Source organism: Aspergillus chevalieri, chromosome 1 (genome assembly GCF_016861735.1).
Source record: "Aspergillus chevalieri M1 DNA, chromosome 1, nearly complete sequence".
In the NCBI taxonomy this organism is placed as follows: Eukaryota; Fungi; Ascomycota; class Eurotiomycetes; order Eurotiales; family Aspergillaceae; genus Aspergillus; species Aspergillus chevalieri.
Window position 1 is genome coordinate 5,093,475 of NC_057362.1, and position 20,672 is coordinate 5,114,146.

Genomic DNA, 20,672 nt, shown 5'->3' on the forward strand with positions numbered 1-20,672 from the left:
TAAAAAAAAAAATCATGACTTTCCAATCCGTGTATGCAAGGAAAGAAAATGAAAGATAAAAATAAAGCGCATAAATCAGACAAAGGTAAAAGGTAAGGACAGAAAACATGACGCCCATAGGCCTCGAGTCAATCAGACCTTTTGAATCCCACGCTCAATCCAGTATGGAGAAGCAGAAGCAGTAACACTATATAACAACAAACGAATGAAAATCAAACCTCATATCATAACTCTTGTGTCGTTGGTATCATTAAAAGGGGGAACGAATCATGATGGTTCATAAATCCATATGCAAAATATATATCGATATCCTTCGAAGATAACCGCGTCATTCCCGGCCGTGCCGAGAAAGTTATCTTCATGTAAGTTGGCAATAATGCATCGCGATGCATGATTAATATAAGCAGTTCATTTCAAGAAGCTTAATTATTTGCCCGACGACGACGTCCTCGGCCGCTGCCTTCAGGTCGTTGCATTAAGACCCGTCTTAATTCGGGGTCATCTTTGTCCTTATCAACATGGTGAACTCGGACGTGTCTGTTCTTCGATTAGCCAGTTTTGTCTTCCTCGTTCCTGGGACAAGTATTACCTTTGAAGATTATCAGGTCGTGGATACTTGCGCTGCTGATCCGGACAGAATGGACATATATACCCGGGGGAGTTGTGCACTAGCCCATGTCGAATCATTTCATTTTTGCGTTTGAACCCTTTACCACCAGGGCCTCTGACGCATCCCTCAACTGGACAGTAGTGGGGACGGTCTTGCGAATGTACATTCGCATGAGAACTGTTTGGATAAGAAATTGGTAAGCAAAAGCAGCCATATTGGCAGCAGTACCGATAACTTACTTCAACAGATACTGAGTTTGAAAAGGCGGGGCGTTACATCCAGGATGGTGGCACTTGAAACTGCCAGTAGCAACCCCATTCAAAGGAGTATTCGTATCACTATACGGCCTGTCATATGACCCAACAGTCGGTGGGTCTGTGGGCGTTGGGTAACATGTTACCGGGCTTTTCGCAGTTTGCGTCGGTACATCATAAGGTGAAGTAACATAATGTATGTTGGACTTGTGCGGAGGAGGCCTCGGGCAGGGCGGATGCGACACGGGTGAAGGTACGGTTGATATATCCTTGGAGCTTGCGGGCGACCAATGTGAATAGGGACTGAGAGGAACTTGGGGAGGCCCCGGAAGCTGATGTTCACGCGGCATATCAACCCGTGGAGGCGGGCCATTTGTGACCGGATGAAGCGGGTAAGAAGGTGCACCACTGGCATTGACCCGAGGTTCCTTGACGCTTGGGAGTTCGCCCAAAGCGGATTGTAGAGGCGGTAGGCTTGGTTGATTCTCCGGTGACTTTGGAAGCGCTGAAGGTGGTTGATGAATAGCGGGAAGTAAATCGTGTCTCGCGGTCTCCGAAGGTTGTAACATGGAGTAGGCTTTCAGTTCAAGTGGCAATCTTGTAGGGCCGACTATGGATGGCACTGGCGGTGGAAGTTGTGGAGGTGGTCCTTGCTGTCCTTGCTCACTTTTGGTGTCTCGGATTTGATTGTCTTGCTGGTGGAAATCATAATTGGGCGCAATGTCCTTGGGCACTGGCGGTTCATTTTGCAGCAATTGCAATGCACCCTTGGCAATAATCTTCTGCGGATTGAACCCTTCTTCTGGCGTGATCTCCCGTTTAAATGGGTGGCTGAGCTCATATTCTCTAATATCGGGTCGATTTCCGTCTAATTGACCTATTAGCACGGCACTGCCATGGCTAAAACCAGGTTCAGAGTGATTCGGCTGGCTCTTACGGGAACTGTCTGGCGACGTTCCCTTATCATTCCCGACGAACGGAGGCGGCTGCTCATCAACAAGCCCATAGTCGGGTTTTGAAGGCTCCAGACCAGGAGAGCGGCCGCCCTCATCAGAATCATATGCGTGGGACATCAAGGCGGTGGTTTCACGCGCATTAGGTGCGCCACCCCTTAAGAGTCTCTGCTTGCTTTCCTTCTCCTGGCGCTTCTCTGGCTCTTATCGATCAGATAATGGTGAAATCCCACAGATCTGTAACAGATTTTGTCGGAGACCGTGACTCATCGAAGATTGAATGCCACGTCAACTGGGCTGTTCTTCCCAAGTGTCCTGTCTGTCCACGTTAGTTCTTGCGCGAGTGAATTATAGAAATGTGGAAAGCACAATCCGCTTATGGGATTAGAACAAGCTGTAGATTCGCTGGGCATTTCGACACACACAAAGGTGGCATGTATCACGGCAGATGCGAGCTTCGTGGTTTAAAGCCCGAAAGGATTCTAGTGCAGCCCGGAATACGAGTTGAGGGTGGATCAAAGGGCTTTTTGGGCAGCCTCAGACATGACAAAGAACAGAGAATTCCACATCATTCCATGCTCACAACTCAGCTGCCGGTCAAAGGCAAAGGGGGAGGGGAAATGTGCTCAACAGGAAGGGAATAAATCACTACGCAAGATAGTGTTGACAACCAAAATCAGGTGATCCGATAGGGGAATTTCATGGGCTGGCCCTTTTGTCTTGCCCACAAAGCACAGAAATATCCATAATTAAGGAAAGAAAGAATTAAAAAAAAAGTTCAGCACACACCTAAATAGGAGAGAGTGGGAATCAGTGCGGCTCGAATGGAGAAGAACCGCTTCTCTGGGGAGAGTCTCGGGATGAGGCTCAACGGGCCATCCGCGTGGTCGCAGATGACGGGTGTTGTGGGAAAGAAAAGGATAAAAAGCCCGGGACAACAACCACGGATGACGATGAATACAACAAAGGAAGCGGAAGGAATGTGCAAGGGTAATAATAATAATCGAGGGAAAAGAACAGATGATGACGGATGGAGAAATAATAATAACAACCATCATTGAAGAATCGCCCGCGGAGAGAGAAAGCGATGAGGCTTAATCCCGGCAGGCGGTCAAGGCTGTGGAGACGGGCAGATTGTGGTACGGTACTGACCATACCGAAATTACCTTTCGGCACAGAGTCAGCGTTCCGCCACTCACTAAAGTACATATACAGACGGTAGTATTTCAATTCATGTTCGGAGGCATGAATATGTGCTTTCAAGATTGTCACCAAGCGAGCCTATGATACTTCTCAAAACACCTAGATCTGATCACCTTGGCGCTCTACTGCCAAGTCACACGCCGGGATTTATATCCTCTGTTGATCATGCGATCAGACAGGCTAGTATTCTGAGAGGCCTGAGAAATATGGTCTACAAGTACAGCAAGAGTTGTATTAGCCATGTCTTCTTGGAGTCAGGGATATGATGTCCAAGACCAGGTCATCGTCATCTGGTATACAGAGTAAGTCGCTCATATTCATCACAGACCTGGACTTGCTACGGAGTACTCCGTAGCTGCACTTGAGACAGTTCAATAACGCCAAGTATCAGGGCAAAGGTTGACTTGATAGCAACATCAAAATGCCACACAAAACCGTGACTTTGCCACAGAGTTGGGACATGACTCCGGAAACTTACCGGCCAAGGCACGTTGGGTGCGGCTCTGGCAGTCCTGATATTTAATTGGCTACTAATGAAAAGGAGGCTGAAGTATTCATCTGCACTGAACCGTCCTTCTTTCTGAGAGGGCACAGAACACAGAGTATGGGCGACCGTGTCCCAGAACCCAGGTAGATGCATATTTTTCGATTCAGTCTAGCATCACTCTGTATATCGGTTTCATTTCTTTATACCCCATCTTTCTGTGATCTGTTGTTGTGGGATGCCTTCGCTTAGTGCCTAAGGCGACAAGGATTCCTTCTACAAGTACGTCCGTGCTTCGTCCATGCAAGCGCAGTCAGCGTCGATTAAAGAACAAGGCTGTGGTCCTTTTTGCAGCGTGGTATCTGTTTGTCTTATTATCATCATCCTTGTCAATACTTGCGAATTCGTCCGCTACCTTGCTCTGTACAGCCACGCTTTCTACAACCACTGCTACTACTCTATCCATGACTACGCACTTGCATGCTGGGAATCTGTCCAAAGAGAGTTGCAGACACTTACTCACGGATTCATCCAGCTAGGGATTCTGACTCTCTAACCCCCACTCCATGATGAAGAGGCGGGGATAATGCTGTACTATCGCGCTCATTTTTTCTCGCGGAGTACGGGCAGAGTAACAATTCCGGAGTCTGCGACCTCTATTATCGTGCGTACGATGATCTGCATCGCGACAAGGGTCAATCACTAGTGACCGTCTCAGCTGCTTATATCTTCAGGCCGTTCTCAACGGTCCGTGCTACGGATTCGGATTCTACGGACCATGACCTTTCTAAGCTAACCCATACAGATATCCTGCCATACCATGACTGTCCCTGTCTAGTCCATCGAACAATCTTTTTGCTCAAGGACTCTAATATATCGTATCCTGGACATAATCGACCAAGGAAAAGAAAAAAAAAAAAAACTGCCGTTTGACGGCGGACAGAAACTTCCCCGCTCCAGTCGCTCGTAATATCCATCCGGAATGTCAATCTATCCCAAACAGGTAGGCCGATATTTCATACGTCGAAACCGCATGATCTGGTCCACAGCATCATAGGGACTTGTTGTCACACTGCATAAAGCAGACAGGGTTCTCATTCAATCTATCCACCTTAGCGCCGCTTCTTTCCGCTTCCCCGACTAAGAAGAATGTGGTCCAATCGCATCGTCACATTCCTTCCTTTCCCGATGGCCAGCTGGCCAGCCTCCCTTGGTTTTTGGGAGAAAAAAGAGAAGATGCAAACGAAAAGAAAGAAGCAATGCGGCCCGTTCCAGATAAGCAAATCTCACGGGTGCGGACAATGATCCTCCGTTGTACAACCTTGTGTGCAGTGGTGATATATTCTTAGCTGGCTGATGTTGCAGAAGATTGTACCTGTGCGAACACTCTGGTACTTCGTACTCCCGTGATCTTGTATGGAAGTACATTCTACGGAAGCACTCTTGGCAGGACATCTCCGACAAGAGAGCGACTATGTGTGCATCAAAGCAATATTATTCCACTTGCTACTCTGTACAGTACATTCTCATCCAGTGATTGCGCTGTCCGTTCATCCTGCACTGTGACGGATGTGCTGACGGTGGACCCAAAAGTGGGACGGAAACAATTGCTCCGTACTCCGTATCCAAGTCTGCAGAATGCGCTCGACATGGAGATGAGTCTTGGTAGCCGCACTCAATCAGACAAAGTCCTGCAGGGTTGGTTCGGGATATCCGTAATCTGTGCACTGTCGCATACGATATCGTCATTAGAACCGGTGGTTAGAGAGTACTCCGTACTTACATGTTGGAGTACGGAGTACATGGTACAAGTACGCCAAGATGATCAAATAAGACGGATGATTGACATGGTAAGCATTACTGACTCGTGTCCTCTCGTTTCTGCACTTGCGTCAATGAGGGATATACAGAGTAGTAGTCAGGTCAGATGGTTCTCCGCATACCTACCTCGCGGAGAAAGAGTCCGAGATTATCATGGCGCATAACACACAGTGGGCTTGCATCATTGATTGGAAACTGACTATGTACAAAGCATCGATTGGTTGCAGTCAACTACAGCTTCCCCTTCTGCTGCGACTCTTCTTGCGCCCGTTTCACTCGCTCCCACGCATTCAGGGCAAAAGGCTTGGTCTTTTTGGCATACTCTTGAGCCCGGGCGCTACTGGCCTGTCTCAAGGCATACCGCGCGGCGATCCCCTGCATGATCACGGAGCTTCTCCAGTTAAAGAAGGAGTCGCCCCAGAGAATGTCATGTGTCGGATCCCAGCCTGCCAATTCGCTATACCACCGCACACACTCTTCGCGGATGGGCAGACCAGGGATCACCCCGGGTTTGAACGTCTCAGTCGTATGATCCGTGCCATCCATATAATAGGGGCTTGTCAGGTTGCAAAAGTCTGACAAGGGGTGTCCCACTGTCGCCATTTCCCAATCGAGGATACCAATGACTCTGGGTTCAGTCTTGTGGAAGATCAAGTTATCGATTTTGTAGTCGCCGTGGACCAAGGTTCCTCGATCGCGCGGCTGAGTGGACTTGTTGGAGAAGAAGCTCACAATGTCTGTGAAGTGCGGTAGCTCTCCAACAGGCTCCTTAGTGTCCACATCCACTGCTTGAGATTGCGCGCGGGAAACGGCGGAGAAGGTAGCAATCTGACGGTCATAGAACCCAGATGGCTTTCCGAATCGTTCCAACCCGACCGATTTGGGATCGACTCGATGGAATTTGGCCAATGTCCGGACTGCATCTTGCCATCTGCAACGAATTAGCAACCATTTTCACTCCTTTTCAATGGCATGCGAACATACAGTGCATTCCGTTCCTCTGCACCTACCCCCGGCATCGCAGGGTCGGTAAACATGCGCCCGTCCAGAAACTCCATGATATAGAACGGTGTCCCAATGACATCCGCATCCTCACATAGGCAATACGCCTTTGGCACCGGCACATCTGTCTGCCCCAAAGCATGGATGATCTTGTATTCACGCTCGACCTTGTGCGCTGTCTTGGAGAGGAGCTTGCCTGGGGGCTTCTTCCGCAGGACGTATCGTTGCTTGTCGGCGCCGGTAATTTGGTACGTCGGGTTCGACTGGCCGAAGCTGAACTATAGCACGGGTTCTTGTTAGTCGAGTGATTCATTAGGTGGTTGGCGCTAGACTTGCCTGCTTCACATCTAATGGGGTCTTAATTTCGGGAACATTCTGGTTCAGATACCGCTCTAAAGACGGGATATCGATTGGTTGGCGCACTTCTCCAGCCATTGTGTGCCTCTTGATAGTCTTAAATTATATTTGGGATAAATGTATTTCTCTTGATGATGAACGATAGAAAAAGCAAGAGGCAACGCCTCTGGTATTCCAGCTGATAACTGGCAACGCAGCAACCGAACCGAGGCTGAACAGCCAGTGCGGAGACCTCGGAGATCGGCTGGGGAAGATACTGCTGAGTCATTCACGGCAAATGGTTCAAACACGCCAAGCCTATTAACGCGGTTACGCGTCTCACCGCCAACGCGTCTATCGAAGTGCTTGATACAGATCGCGTCTGCAGGTTCAATTGAAAAACACACCGCAATTGCACTATAACCAGTCAGTCCTTCTCAGATCTCTTTTGATAGAACAATTCGAATTGACAATGACCAAGGAGGCTACTCCCCCTCCCACCACCGAAACCAACACAACCAACACAAGCGCACCAACCCACGAACCACCCTCGCAACCCGCCTCGCCTCTCGCCAAACGAACAAAACCTAACATCAACGGGAACATGTCTGCTCCCGCCGTCACCTCTGTCTCCACACCCCTCCCACCCCTCTTTGTCAAGAAACTCACCGAAACCGCCCAAGCACCGACCCGCGGATCTGCTTTCGCGGCTGGATACGACATCTACAGTGCAAAGGAGACTGTGATTCCGGCCAAGGGGAAAGCGCTGGTTGATACGGGGCTTGCAATTGCTGTGCCGGAGGGATGCTGTATGTCCTCCCCGTGTTAAAAAGAGGAGATAAAGTTGAGAGGGAATGCTAATGTCTGTAGACGGCCGCGTGGCACCGCGGAGTGGACTTGCTTCGAAGCACTTTATTGATACCGGGGCTGGTGTTATTGATGCTGATTACCGGGGTGAGGTGAAGGTGTTGCTGTTCAACTTCTCCGAGGTGGATTTTGCGGTTAAGCAGGGGGAGAGGATTGCGCAGCTTGTTTTGGAGAGGGTGAGTTTCTTTTTCTTTCTTTCTCGGATGATGTATGATGAGGCGGCGATACTAACGGGGACAGATTTATACTCCTGAGGTTACGGTCGTTGAGGAATTGGAGGAGAGCGTTCGTGGTGCGGGTGGTTTCGGAAGCACTGGTGCTTAATTGTTTGAAATGGGTACGGGTATAGAAATGGTCGATGATTTACGACTTTGTGAATGATAATAATGGGTATCAATGCCTTCCTCCTATATGCATTATGCTTATGCTTTATTTATGCATGATTCTATTGAAGTGACTCCGGCAAATCCTCTTTCCTCCATTCCTGCGCTTGGAAACTAGCTGTTGGTTCACGGAGGAACCGTGCGTTTCTTACTAATCGCACTTCAGCTGCCTTACTCTGTCGCAGATTCTCTTGTTTCCGCTTCTCCTCTTCGCTGACACTTGCACTGTCCGAGGAAGTAGTGTACAACTCTGCATCTCTAGCTTCAAGAGTCTTCTCGAGCACACTGTGCATGCTCTCCAACACCTTAACAGTAGACCTGGCCAGTGGGAGATCCGTAGGAGCCACCTCATCCGGCGACACCCAAGACTTGACATTCCGAAGGTCAGGCCCAGTTGCGAAAACAGCCTCGCGTAGACGGGCAACAGTCAAAGCGGCGAACATATCGCCCGTGCCGCTAAAGTAACAGTCAAGCGCGGGAACATCAATGCGGAAGAGACGGGGAGAACCATCTGAACGGGTGGTGGAGCCGATGACGGTGAGACTGTTTGGTGATGAGGAGATTTCTGATGTAAATTTGGAGAGCTGGACGGAAGTGATGATGATGTGCGGAATGGAGTAGGTTTTGTGAATTGCGGTGATTGCTTCTGCGAGGGTTTTGAGGGAGGTGATCTTGATTCCGGAGAGGACTCTTTTCATTGTCAGACTTTACCATGTATCCAAAGGGGGCCAAGGCTTACTCTGCTTCGAATTGATTCGGTAGAATCAAATCCGCATAACGAATAATGTTCTTATAAGCCGGCACTACATCATCATTGACATACAGTCGGCCCTGGTCACCCATGACGGGATCCAACACTGCCCCATCAGCTCAGCCAAATATCCCAAAGGGAATGGTCAGACTCACCCCAAAAGAACGACCCTGGAGCCTTCTGGGCCTTCTGCTGCAGATCCAATCCGATAGCACCCACGGCCTCGACGGCCGCAGCACTGGGCGCATACCCGGACAACATGACGTCAAAGTCGGTGAGATTGCTCTGGCACAGGCCTTGGTAGAGGTCGCTGATCTCCTGGGCTGTTGCCCGGGTGCCTTTGAATTGTCTATAGCCGGTGTGATTACCTAGTTTATCAGTAAGCCGGATTATTTGAGATACGAAGGAGATCAGACTCACTGAAATGGACTGTGTTCAGAGCAGCGACATCGCAACCCAGAGACTGCATGACTATCGTTGCGATTTTGTTCCCAACATACCTACAGCTCTATCAGGACTGTCCATAATAGCAGCAGGGTGGAGTAGCAAGTATAGGAAGCTGAAAAAGAACACATGCATATGACATACCCATACACGACCTATTGATTGTCAGTATGCACCACCTTGCCAAGAAACAGGAATGGACCTACATGGCTCGCGACCGCAAGCACCGACGTCTCAGGGACCAGTGCATCCGACGCCATAATGATTTGCAGTAATGATACTTGAACAAATAATGGTAAACGGTAATGGAACCGGTGGGATTTGAACTTGCGGGATGGAGGGGCATTACATAAGCTGATAGACAGAAAAGAAATTCCCCGCAAGATGATTGGCCGGGTCTAGACTATGCGACCTGTCAATGAATCGGCGCATTTACCGAATTACTAGTATGTATGGAGTACGGAGGAGTATAACTAGTAGAGGCCAGTTTATAGGCAATTATTGCATTTCGGAAATAACAGGCGTTCATGGACATAGCACCTGGTACTATGCACGGGTAACACTGTAATTATAGGCTCTAGAGCAGACTCTGAGCACTGATTCCACGGATGGTCAGAGTTTCTTTTGGCTGCGTTTGCTCTTTTGGGCTGTTGTTAATCTCCGGCCGGATATTAATAGAAATAGTCGCTTTTGTTCGTTTTTTTTGTCTTTTGCTTCGTGTCTCCTGAATCGCGTCTCTCTCTTTCATCAAAGAAAGAATATAATTCTACTAATAAGTGGGAAGGGTGCTGCTCTTCTTGTGTCCTCTCCCCAGCCAGTCCACTCATTGATTGCCATGCCTGCAGTCGTTCGCTCGCTTTGAAATACCACCAGCCTTTGGGCGGTCACTCGTTTATCTTTGTCACTCGTTTATTCGCTCTTTATTTTCTGTAAAATCTCCTGTACATCTTGGCAGGTTGCCAGTACTCCGCAATGTCTCAGCCCTACTCCTATCTCTACTTCTTCCTCCTAATCATCGCGACAATCTCTTCAGCCATCCCGGTTGTCCACAATGGTAGCGACTTCAGTGGAGAGCAGCAGATCACCGATCATCCCGAGATTGCAACATCGCTGGAACGTGCTTTTGAACATCACCACGGAATCATCACAGCCGACGACAACGACAACACGAAGAACACAATAACCCCCCGAGCAACAGCAGATACAGACCTCCCAACCCCCTTCGACACAAGCCTGGGCACAAACTACACCAAGAAATCCTGCCCCAAGTTCTTCACCAAGTTCCTCTCCGACTCCTCCTTCCAATCCTGCCACGCCCTCTCCCTCCTCCTCCGCAACTCAAACTCCTTCTTCTACACCCTGCACTCTGCGACAGCAACATCGCACCTCCTCGACATTGCCTGCTCGGCCTCTGTCTCGCAATGCACCAGCACACTCTCCTCCTTGGCAAAGGAGCTGATCAAGGATGATAACTGCGGTCAGGAATACAAACTTGGCAACCCGAATGTCGTAGACGCTTATGTCGACCTGATATCCTACGAACCGCTCTACCACGCCTCGTGTCTCAAGAATCCCGCCACGGATAACTACTGCTTCGTCGACGCTGCGACAAACTCGACAAATTCTGCAGACTACGACGTGTATTTTGTCCCGTTCGGAAATGCCCTCGACGGACATGATGAGGCGAGCTGGGATAATAACACCCCCACGTGTAATAAGTGTCTGTGGGAGACTATGCGTGTGTACAAGGGGTTTGCAAGGGTTGATGGGCAGCCGCTTGTGCAGTCGTATTTGCCTTCGGCGAGGGTCGTGGATAGGCATTGTTGGAGTGGTTTTGCGGATTTGAATGTTACGGTTGGGGCCGCGAAGAAGGTTGAGACGTCGGGTGCTGCGTTGGCGTTGGAGGGTGGTACGGGTTTGGCCTGGTTGATGGGAGCCATGCTTGCTTTGGTACTTTGACGCTTCGAAAAAGAGTGATGGATATGGTTATGGGTTATGATAGCGATTTATCTTCTTCTCAATTATACTAATTGTAAAGTTTGCGCATGTTTAAAATATGCAAACCTTTCAATCAAGTTTCATCCATTATTCGTACCGCATTAAATCAAAGGTCTCTATATCCAAAGTACGTAAGAAGCAATGCAGATGCCAACTGTATAACACACAAAATGGCTCGATGTTTACGATATCGTCAAGGGGTATGTAAAAGACGCTCAAAAAAGACAAAACAAGCCACGCAACTAGCTGCGTCGAAGTCCATCTCCCATGGCAACCCCCATCAAACTCTGGGGTTCCTTAGAGGAGAAACCAGATCCAGCTGACACAGGACTCGACGCATCCCTTTCGCGTTTAACACGGAAAAACGCCAGCTTCGCAAACCGCCCAAGCTGGTTCCAGAAATGCCGTCCGGCCATGTGAACTGAGATTCTTTCCAATAGGTCCACCGTGGCTTCACGCACGTTCTGGTCTGGATGGAACAGTCCCATGCTAAGGTAGAACAAGCCTGCCCGGCTTTCCGGCGTCACTGTGAGGAGTTGGCAGATCCCTGCGTAATCCCTGACGGCGTGGGAAAAGGCGATGTAGATGGCTCCTGCGTCTGCGTGCGACAGCTTTAAGGACCGTAGTCGATCGTGATGGTGGTGTAGATCTGGCTTTTGGATGGGTCGCGCCGGATAGTACAAGGCTGCGATATCTTGGATAAACGAATAATAGGACCGTGTGGTCCGCCAGCCTTCAATTCTCGACACGGATGCTGCCAGTTCTCGTTGCTTCATTGCTTCATTCGGCCAAACATAACCATGGCCCCGCAGCGTCGTCGGATCCAATGGATCCGCCTGTTGGCTACTCGGACTGTCTGGGGACAATTCTTCGTTCGGGCCGATTATGAAAAGATTCGACGCTCCATAAACCATTTCCTCGAAAGCTGCAGCCATGCGCGTGAACTTGATGATATAGGCACGCCACTTGGCTCGGATGGAATTTTCTCCATAGCGGTTAGTGATGCTGCGATGGATGTCCTCCATAAACAAGTTATCACCACTGTCTGAGTGTGAGCTTGAACTGCTGTTCACAAAATGGCTCTGTTGCTGGAAGAACAAAAGTCCTTCTGTAACCGGTGCCGGCTCGATGTGGCTACTGATCTTCATTCGACCTGTGGGCAGGTCACAGAGAAGATCCCACCATTCGGGATGGTTGGCAAAAGTAGGGTTAGTTACACCTGCAATAAAACCAGGCACCTTGAGAAGGTCATCGATTTTTGTCAGATCAGTGTACGGGAATGCATGACGCGTGAACCCTCGCAAAATTCCACCTGATGCCAGAGCGCAAGCAGCAAGAACTGCCTCAGCTACCTCCCCTGAAGGTCGGTTATGGCCCAGGAAAACGACCCGTTTCTGGGTGAGCATTGCATTGACCAGAACAATAATCGGATGGGTAAATGGGCCGCTCGTCGTCAAGTGGGAATGAAGAGGAAATGGTTGCGGCGAGGTAGCATGAGGGGCGGCGAAAGTCTGAATAAGCTTGATGAAAGAGAAATCGCCCACCGTCTCCGGCCAGATGACCGTAGGCACTTTGACGGGGATGGGAATGTCATTGTATACCACCTTGGACTCGAACTCGTGGGTATCTCGAGGAAGCGCGAACCGAGGTCCAAGTTTCTTGGGCGACGGCGGAGAGGCATCATCTGGAACTGCTTCGCCCTCCTCCTCCAGACGTTGGTGTGCCATTTGTTCAAACTTCTCAATAAACATATCCTTCGTGTTTGTGGCTTGTAATATTTGCCGTTCGAGGAGGGAGAGTTTCGGGAGCAATGAAAGGTCCATGGAGTTGACAGCATCGTAAAGTCGTGCCAGTGTTTCCGGGTATGGGTTCTTGAAATAATCATCCAGCGCCAAAAGGAGCAGAGGCTAACTCGTCAATTGGAACCGTTTCCCGTGCTTCTGAGATATGGCAGGCTTACCTTGTAGATATGAAGGAATGAATGTCGCGTACAGATCGCCATAGCTTTGACAACAGCACCTCTGCAACGCATTAGCTCTACCACTAAGAACAGTAACCGGGAAGGGCATACCGCTTGACTGTGTTGTCCTGTTTTGTATTCACAAGATTCAGGACATACATCAGCGGTGGCCCTTCACCACCTTCATCTTCATCATCACTGCTCTCGTCGGCCGAACCATTATCTGAACCGTCATCCTCTCCATTATCTGACTTGTTTGCTTTATTCCTTCTCCTTTTCTTTTCGTGCAGAGATTCATCATCGTCGTCTGCACTTGTATCCTTGTGCAAGAAGAATATCGTCCAATCCTGACTTCTGACGTGGGTCTGATCTGGTAACATAAGTTCCGCCAACATACTCTCATCGCCACTGATTGCAGCCGGATACTGATGCTCCATGATCGGACCGCGGTCAATGTGGAAGGAGGCCACGAGAATGAACTCTACATGGCGTTCGGGAGAGTGTAACGGATATTGTGATTTGCATCGTCGTGGCCTCGAGCTCTGTGGGATTGCGACGGTATTCGCATATACATTCTCGGACGGACGACGCAACAACGTTTGGGAGCTTGGGGAACGTTTGAGAACGGACGGGGACGGAGTCAGTCGAGGTAGCCCGCTTGGTTTGGCCCGGTTGGACGTCGCACCGGATCCGGAGAGTGTATCATCGGATGGTCGATACGGCAGCGTGCTCGTCATATTTGAGGAAGTTGTTCGAAAAGCAAAAAGAGGGTTAGAGAGGAATGCTGGTATCGGACTCCGTCGTGGCAGTAGTAGATCTAGCACAGGAACAACCGCATAGTCAGGTCAAGGGTTTCGGGAGACCCTGAATCAGAGCTGGTGACAGTAGAGGAAGACAGGTCGGTCAGTTTGATGCATTCCCAGTCCAGGATATGAATCAGAAATTATATGTCGACTCGCCCAAGGTCACAAAGTTTCGGTGGTGGTGATCGACGGGGGAAATTCAGGGGGTTTCCAGAAAAGCCACAACCAACCATCAAATCTCCACAGCGGGGGGAGACTCAGACTCAGACAGTGCAGCCAAAGACTGTCTGCTCAGGAAGCGCCGTCTGCGGGCGTACAGAGACAGACGAGTATCCCCGGATAATAAACATCATGCCGGTCTTTTCATGATAGGAATATCCCGTTCCCCGTTTGTGCTGTTCCTCGTGGAGAAATCGGATCCGTGAAAGCAGCTCGAGGAGAATCGCAGAGCCGCTCCCCGCACGTGCCTCCGGTGCCGGGCCGACTGGATCCCGAGTTTGTTTACTTGGATACATGCCTTATGAGTGAACTTGTCTATCACACTGCTGCATGTGCTTGATGCTAGGAGAAAAGAACAGTCGAGACTAATCCTGCGCCATTCGAATATACCTGCATATGATCTGTTTCCAATTTGTTTGAACCTGAACCTCCAGATCTAATGTCATAGTACGTTGTTCCGACTTTCAATACTAGCATCGGTTTGGCTAAAGGGAACTTCACAAGATGCCTACGAATACACCATTCAAGCCCTCTCCTCTGTCGTTTGGCTCCCCACGAGCTTCGCCGTTCCGTCGACCTTCAACGCCAAATTCCCCGCCGCAGGGTCGTTCGAGCACACCCGGGAGTTCCCCAGGTCGAGGACTCCCGCCGGTCCCATCGCCCAGCAAACTGAATCAGTCATACACAATTGATGATGACCCTGAAGATTCCCCAGGGTATCACCTTAACGATGCGCCGATTCCTCCGCCCAAGTTCAGCAGAGAACTGCCTCCATCGCCAACCAAGGGAGCCAATTTGGGCAGTTCATCTCCGATCTTGAGTACCAGGAAGTCCAACAGCATGATGAACGCAGCTAGTGACGCAGCAGCCAACCTGTCGCCGGCGCAATTAAGGGAGATACGGGAGGCGTTCCAGGTACTGGATCGGGATAATGATGGTTCCGTGAACCGGGAAGACGTGGCTGATGTGCTGGTCAATATTGGTATGTCTACTGGGAGTACATCCGAGATACGAGAATTGTCTGGCTTACTTTCAATCTAGGTTTGAATTCATCTGCGATCTCCCAATTCTTCCCACCCGGCGGCCCTCAAACGATCAACTTTCCCACCTTCTTAAACACACTATCCGACCTAGTCAGCCCCCTGTCATCACGCCAGGAGCTCATTAACGCCCTGGCCGCCTTTGACGATGACGACAGCGGTCAAGTTGACGTGAACGAACTACGGGATGCGCTGCTACACACTTCGCCGGAAGAAGGGGAGCACCCACTTACGGAACGGGAAATAGACGAGGTGTTGAGTGGATACACCGGGCGCAGAGTCTTTGGAGGGAAAAGCTCCAAGGCTGCAGGGGGTGGGAAGCGAGGAGAAGTGTTTCAATACCAGGAGTTTGTCGATTCGATCATGGGAGGGACGGAGAATGGGCGGCAAGCTGAAACTGCGTGAATTGCATAGGACGGATATTCTATTATTATTATTATTTCTTGGAATAATGGCGTTGGGCGGTATTGAACATTACTGGCGGTTAACTTATTTCATGTTGCAATACAATACTTGGGGCGCCTATTGTAGGGAATATATAGATGCACGATTGAATGATGGAGGCTGGTGAACTCAGAAACTGCGACAAACTGTCTCGGGATCGCCTCTATACGTTGGTTCAACTGAATACCATGAATTACTAGTATAATCAACAAAATGAAATGTCTATGTCCAAACCATTCTATTATCGATAGTCCGTCGCGTGTCCCGCATACCCACCATCCCATTAATTCTCCATTCCTTCTGCATCACCTAACCAGCCTTATGAACCCAACCTGCAGCACTTTTTGATACTCGACGCACTGCAAGGAAAATGTTTTACATCTGGTGCAGCACCAGAAGATTATATCTGCGTTAAAGAAACGACACATCTGAAAGGTAACAGGAGGTAAACAAGCACTAAACGAAAACGACCGACATGACCTCCCGCCCAACAACACAAGCGCAGCTCAACCTCGCTGCCCTCGCATCCCCCTCACCCTCTCCGCGAACGATGCGATCTCTGCGCAAGATACAATCACATCATACACTTTCTTCGAATACGTCTTCCGACCTTCAAACCATCACTTCCGCCGCGGGTACCGACGAATCCTCCCTAGCAACGCAACAACACCACCAGCAACAACAGCAACGGCAATTAGCATCACCCGCTCGAATCCGGACGCATGGTCGGGGACGGTCGAATAGTGATTCGGGCTCTCGGGAGGCAACGCTTACTGTCCCGAGAAAGAGGCGACCAGCTAGGAAGACGGGGTCGGGGATTGGGGTGAAGAGGTCACTCTTGGAGAGCTATCTTAGAGATGGGCCACAGGATGGGAATCTTGCAGAGGGGCTACAGGAGTTGAGGTATTTGGTTTTGTCTACGAGAGTGGAAGCTGATGCTGATGGCATGGTATGTTCCCTACATTGATTGGGCGATGAAATGAAATGCGGGCTAAGACTGACTGACGTATAGTCAACGTACCGGGTATACCTGTGGCTCATCCTCCTCGATATCCCTCCCGTTCCAACAGATGAATATCTTTCTCTGATCCATCGTGGCCGTTCACCGGCATACACCAAGATCCGCAACGATACCTTCCGCACTCTGGCGACGGATCCCCTGTTCAAGCGGCGCGTGACGGAAGCGAGTCTGATACGACTGTTGAACGCAGTAGCGTGGAAACTCCAAGATGCGAAGGGCAACCGCCGTCGCAAGTCACGACCTTCCTCGTCTCGCAGACGGGAAATGGAATCATTGATCAAAACGCCGCCGCGCATCGCCGAAGAAGACGAAGATGAATTTGTCCTTGTCGATAATAATACCACCCTCACCACTCCTTTTACCTCTACTGCTACTACTCCTAATGATAATAACAATAATATCAACGCTCGCGGAAACGTAAGCGAATCCGCCATCTACGTCCAGGGCATGAATGTCCTCTGTGCTCCGTTCCTCTATGCCGCCCGCAGCGAAGTTGAGGCCTTTGCGCTTTTTCACCATTTTGTCACCCACGAATGTCCCGGATATATCCGCAGCGCAATGGACGGCGTCCATCGGGGCTTACGTCTTGTCGACCGGTGTCTGGAAGTCGTTGAGCCAAAATTAGCCGCCTACCTCTTCTCCAAGGGGATGCAAGCAGAGCTGTACGCGTTCCCGTCTGTTTTGACGCTGTGCGCGTGCACACCTCCGTTACCTGAAGTGCTTCATCTGTGGGATTTTCTGTTTGCGTACGGATCGCATTTGAATATTTTATGTATTGTTGCGCAGTTGATTAGGATGAGGGATACGATTCTCGAGAGCGCTAGGTATGTCTCTTTCCCCCTTGATCCAAAAAACAGGTACCAACATACTGAATAGTCCAAACAAAATCCTACGCTCATTCCCACCCCTTGACGCCAAGGAAATCATCGCCTTGACCGTCCTGATCGTCCGCAAGATACCCAGTCCTCTTTATACGGAGTTGGTGAACCATGCTAAGTAGCCGCTTTGCAGGGTTATGATTATGATTTATGTTTGTGATTTCTTGACATTGCATTTATTTTGACACATTTACATTGGAGGCGTTGTTTTATTATCATACATGGCATGTGCGACGCTGTTTACTGATTTGATTGATTGATTGATGAGGAATGATTACTTGACTGACTGATTTGGGACTAGATGATATGATGAGGTTTATGTATTTAGACAATTGCATGGCTACTGAGTGTTAAGAGGACGAATAGCAACGCGTTCTATTAACTTAACCTATATCCTAACCTAACCAAACCATCCCGGTCCCAGTCCCAGTCCATCCAACCATGGTCTAACAAATGCAACAAAAACAAGTAAATTTCTTTTCAAGTTTTCTTCTCAATTTCACGATATGAAAGGATCAACCAACAACAACAGCAACCGCATTCCTCCCAACCCCAGACCCATTCACCACCAACGGCTGACACCTATCCACCGACTGTCTCGGAGCAGGTCCATCCTTCGACGCAGGCCTAGAACCGCCAGCAACACTATGCGCAGGACTAGTCCCAGCGCTGCTATGGCCAGCGTATGAATAAGAGTAAGGACCAGGACTAGGGCTAGGGCTTGAAGCGGGTGTTGTTGAGTTTGTGCTTGCTGCGCTGGTTGTCCTTGTATTATTCACAGTCGGGGTCTGGTTGTAGTCTGGGGTCGGTGCTAGGCTGGGGTTGGGGTTGGGGTTTCGATCGATGCGTACGCGGATTCGCTTTGACCCCATGAATGCGGTGTTGTTGAATAGTGTGGCAGCGCGTTTGGCGGAGTCCGGTGTTGTGAATGTGATTCTGGCTGATTGTTTCTGGTGGGTGTAAGCGGAAGTTGTTGTGGTGCTGTCGAAGTGGCATCGCTCGATAGGACCAGCTTCTTGGAAGAGAGAGGCCAGGTTCGCTTGTGTTGTGTTTGCGCTGAGGTTTTGGACGAGAATTGTGCGGCGGGTGGATTTCGTGTAGAAGTTGTTGGTGGTGTAGCTTGGGATGTTGAACAGAGGCTTCGCTGGGACGTGTGCGAGTGGTTCAGGGACTTGTTGGAATTGGTATGTCGGTGGAGGGATGAAGGTGTATAATGAAGAATCGCAGGCGACGGCTGGACCTGGACCTGGAGCTGGAGCCGTCGGTGGAGATAGAGGGTCTTGGAACATGGGGACGAATGACGGCGGTGGCTGAGGGAGGCCTATTATCGGTGCGTATTCTGGGCTCTGGTATAGGGATCTATCTCATTAGAATTGCTTTAGGCATCAAGAAGCCTGTCATCTTACTCTGGAGAACCGGGGGCGGCCAAATTCTGGGTCACACGAGGCGGCGTCGAGTAGCCAGACATATAACCAGAAGGAAACACGCACGCTGGACCTCTGGTAGGGCCTGCGATAGGACGAGTCGGGGCACAGGTTTTCGAGAGCGTGACGACTATGCTCTGTCCTTCCCAGCCGTTGGCGGACAGTCGATCTATACGGAAAACACCAGCGTTAGCGTCGGTCAATCTGTATACCAGTATACAGACGAGGTAACGCACGATAAGTCCTCCACGCTTCCTCTTCATTCTTGACGATTATCTGTCCCAACCCAGTAGGAAAGCCATGACTGTCGTCGTAGACCACAGCCTGGCGGATATGAACGGCTGTCTGGCGGATGAGGTCTTTGAGTTCTTGCCAGCGGCAATGGGCTGGGATCTTCTTCCATCAGCAAGGCTTCCGGAGAAGGATAACACAAGGCTAGCTCACCCCTTGAAGAAAGAGGACAAATTCCTCGTCGGATCCTCGAGGTTTCGGGCGTGATTTCTCGCGGGTAGGCATAGTGCTGTAGCGTAGGGTATGCAAGAAGGATAATGAAGAACAAGAACAGATTATGAGCTAAAGCGGAGTTATATGACCCAGTAATGCAAGAATACACCGTAGACTTATAACAGCAAATATCAGCAATTGACCCAGTTGCAACCGCTGTCAGCGGTTAAAAAGGAACGGAGCAGTGAAAGAAAAAGAAATAACCCAGTTGCAAAACCCGGCTCAACAACAACAGCTGACGAATAAAGAGGCAGTGTCAGGTGCAATTGCATTGCGATTTGATATCAGTCTGCGCTGCGGCTGGAAAAATGGGCTTGCTGAGCTGAATATATTATTGTGTCCTGTAGCATTGTTATGGGAAGTAGGTGACACTCCTAGGATATATCATACAGCGATCCTGCGGGAGATAACAAATCATACAAAAGCAACGAATGGTTCCTGATTAGGGATCGATCGGATCTGTCCCAAGAATTGAAATTTGAAGGCCTGTGTGGTTCAATCCTAGTGTTCCGTGCCATTGCTGCTTGCTGTACGGAGTATCTGTAGTACTACAAAAAGGAATGACTGGGATGTTGGGATGCATGGTGGCCGTGATCTCTCACACCGCCAGATCTCCTCGTACAGAGGGAAATAATCGAGGGACAATCCAAATGAACCCCGTCGTGCAGGCATGGATAATCATATTATTGATTATCGGGTATGAATCATATTGTTCTGAACAATGTGAATTGGATCTGTACCAACACGATCAGTCAGATGCATACCCCTGTCCGATCCCAGTACTAGTAACTGCCTCTGCATTTGTATATATAAGCATTTATACTCAGCTGAAGTCAGTTGATAGTCTCCGTACAAAGTACAATAGAGTACCCGTAAGTTCACTCGGCTCCATTATGTCAGTGATGCGAAGGAACAATCTATCTCCACTGATCTCCAAGGGGTCAGTGATCTCTGTTAATCAAATACTGGGGATAGTCTGTACCACAAGTATCACTAGTAAAAGGGGGAGGGGCATAGAGGGGTATTTGTATACAAGCAAAGGTTTGTACGGAGTAGTCGAAAGGAGTTCGCTACTTTACTTTGTTGACTACTCCGTACAAGAACCACTAGTGGACTTAAACTAGTGTTTCATCTTGACCCATCTGTCAGTCAGAAACCACACGGTTCACCCTCGACTCCTATTCAATGGCTCCGACTGATAGACAGACATCATGATCGACATGTCCGTCCGTCCGGCAGTGACGATGGTTCATCCTTATCCACGGTTACGGAA

General features: G+C 49.6%; 8 protein-coding genes across 8 annotated transcripts; 3 read left to right on the forward strand and 5 right to left on the reverse strand.

Annotated features, from left to right (window-relative positions):
• Positions 1-422: 422 nt before the first annotated feature.
• Positions 423-1,937, reverse strand: ACHE_11755A (uncharacterized protein; the record flags this gene model as incomplete). The annotated part of the gene is made up of 3 exons (XM_043276359.1): positions 423-537; positions 590-787; positions 850-1,937. The coding sequence occupies 3 exons, from the start codon at positions 1,935-1,937 to the stop codon at positions 423-425; spliced, it is 1,401 nt and encodes a 466-aa protein (XP_043132875.1).
• A 3,619-nt stretch (positions 1,938-5,556) lies between these two features.
• ACHE_11756A (phosphotransferase family protein) lies at positions 5,557-6,762 on the reverse strand (the record flags this gene model as incomplete). The annotated part of the gene is made up of 3 exons (XM_043276360.1): positions 5,557-6,256; positions 6,310-6,605; positions 6,664-6,762. The coding sequence occupies 3 exons, from the start codon at positions 6,760-6,762 to the stop codon at positions 5,557-5,559; spliced, it is 1,095 nt and encodes a 364-aa protein (XP_043132876.1).
• Positions 6,763-7,975: 1,213 nt separating this feature from the next.
• Positions 7,976-9,368, reverse strand: BUD16 (pyridoxal kinase; the record flags this gene model as incomplete). The annotated part of the gene is made up of 6 exons (XM_043276361.1): positions 7,976-8,603; positions 8,653-8,770; positions 8,820-9,032; positions 9,085-9,164; positions 9,253-9,263; positions 9,315-9,368. The coding sequence occupies 6 exons, from the start codon at positions 9,366-9,368 to the stop codon at positions 7,976-7,978; spliced, it is 1,104 nt and encodes a 367-aa protein (XP_043132877.1).
• Positions 9,369-10,080: 712 nt separating this feature from the next.
• Positions 10,081-11,067, forward strand: ACHE_11758S (uncharacterized protein; the record flags this gene model as incomplete). Its single annotated transcript, XM_043276362.1, has 1 exon — positions 10,081-11,067. The coding sequence occupies one exon, from the start codon at positions 10,081-10,083 to the stop codon at positions 11,065-11,067; it is 987 nt and encodes a 328-aa protein (XP_043132878.1).
• Positions 11,068-11,348: 281 nt separating this feature from the next.
• ACHE_11759A (AFI1/MesA family protein) lies at positions 11,349-13,803 on the reverse strand (the record flags this gene model as incomplete). Its single annotated transcript, XM_043276363.1, has 3 exons — positions 11,349-13,013; positions 13,067-13,127; positions 13,178-13,803. The coding sequence occupies 3 exons, from the start codon at positions 13,801-13,803 to the stop codon at positions 11,349-11,351; spliced, it is 2,352 nt and encodes a 783-aa protein (XP_043132879.1).
• A 789-nt stretch (positions 13,804-14,592) lies between these two features.
• ACHE_11760S (putative calmodulin) lies at positions 14,593-15,533 on the forward strand (the record flags this gene model as incomplete). The annotated part of the gene is made up of 2 exons (XM_043276365.1): positions 14,593-15,070; positions 15,130-15,533. 2 exons carry the CDS (start codon positions 14,593-14,595, stop codon positions 15,531-15,533), a joined length of 882 nt encoding a protein of 293 aa, XP_043132880.1.
• Positions 15,534-16,047: 514 nt separating this feature from the next.
• ACHE_11761S (uncharacterized protein) lies at positions 16,048-17,593 on the forward strand (the record flags this gene model as incomplete). The annotated part of the gene is made up of 3 exons (XM_043276366.1): positions 16,048-16,521; positions 16,585-17,417; positions 17,470-17,593. 3 exons carry the CDS (start codon positions 16,048-16,050, stop codon positions 17,591-17,593), a joined length of 1,431 nt encoding a protein of 476 aa, XP_043132881.1.
• Positions 17,594-17,986: 393 nt separating this feature from the next.
• ACHE_11762A (RNA-binding protein) lies at positions 17,987-19,411 on the reverse strand (the record flags this gene model as incomplete). The annotated part of the gene is made up of 4 exons (XM_043276367.1): positions 17,987-18,830; positions 18,878-19,064; positions 19,132-19,288; positions 19,340-19,411. The coding sequence occupies 4 exons, from the start codon at positions 19,409-19,411 to the stop codon at positions 17,987-17,989; spliced, it is 1,260 nt and encodes a 419-aa protein (XP_043132882.1).
• Positions 19,412-20,672: the final 1,261 nt, after the last annotated feature.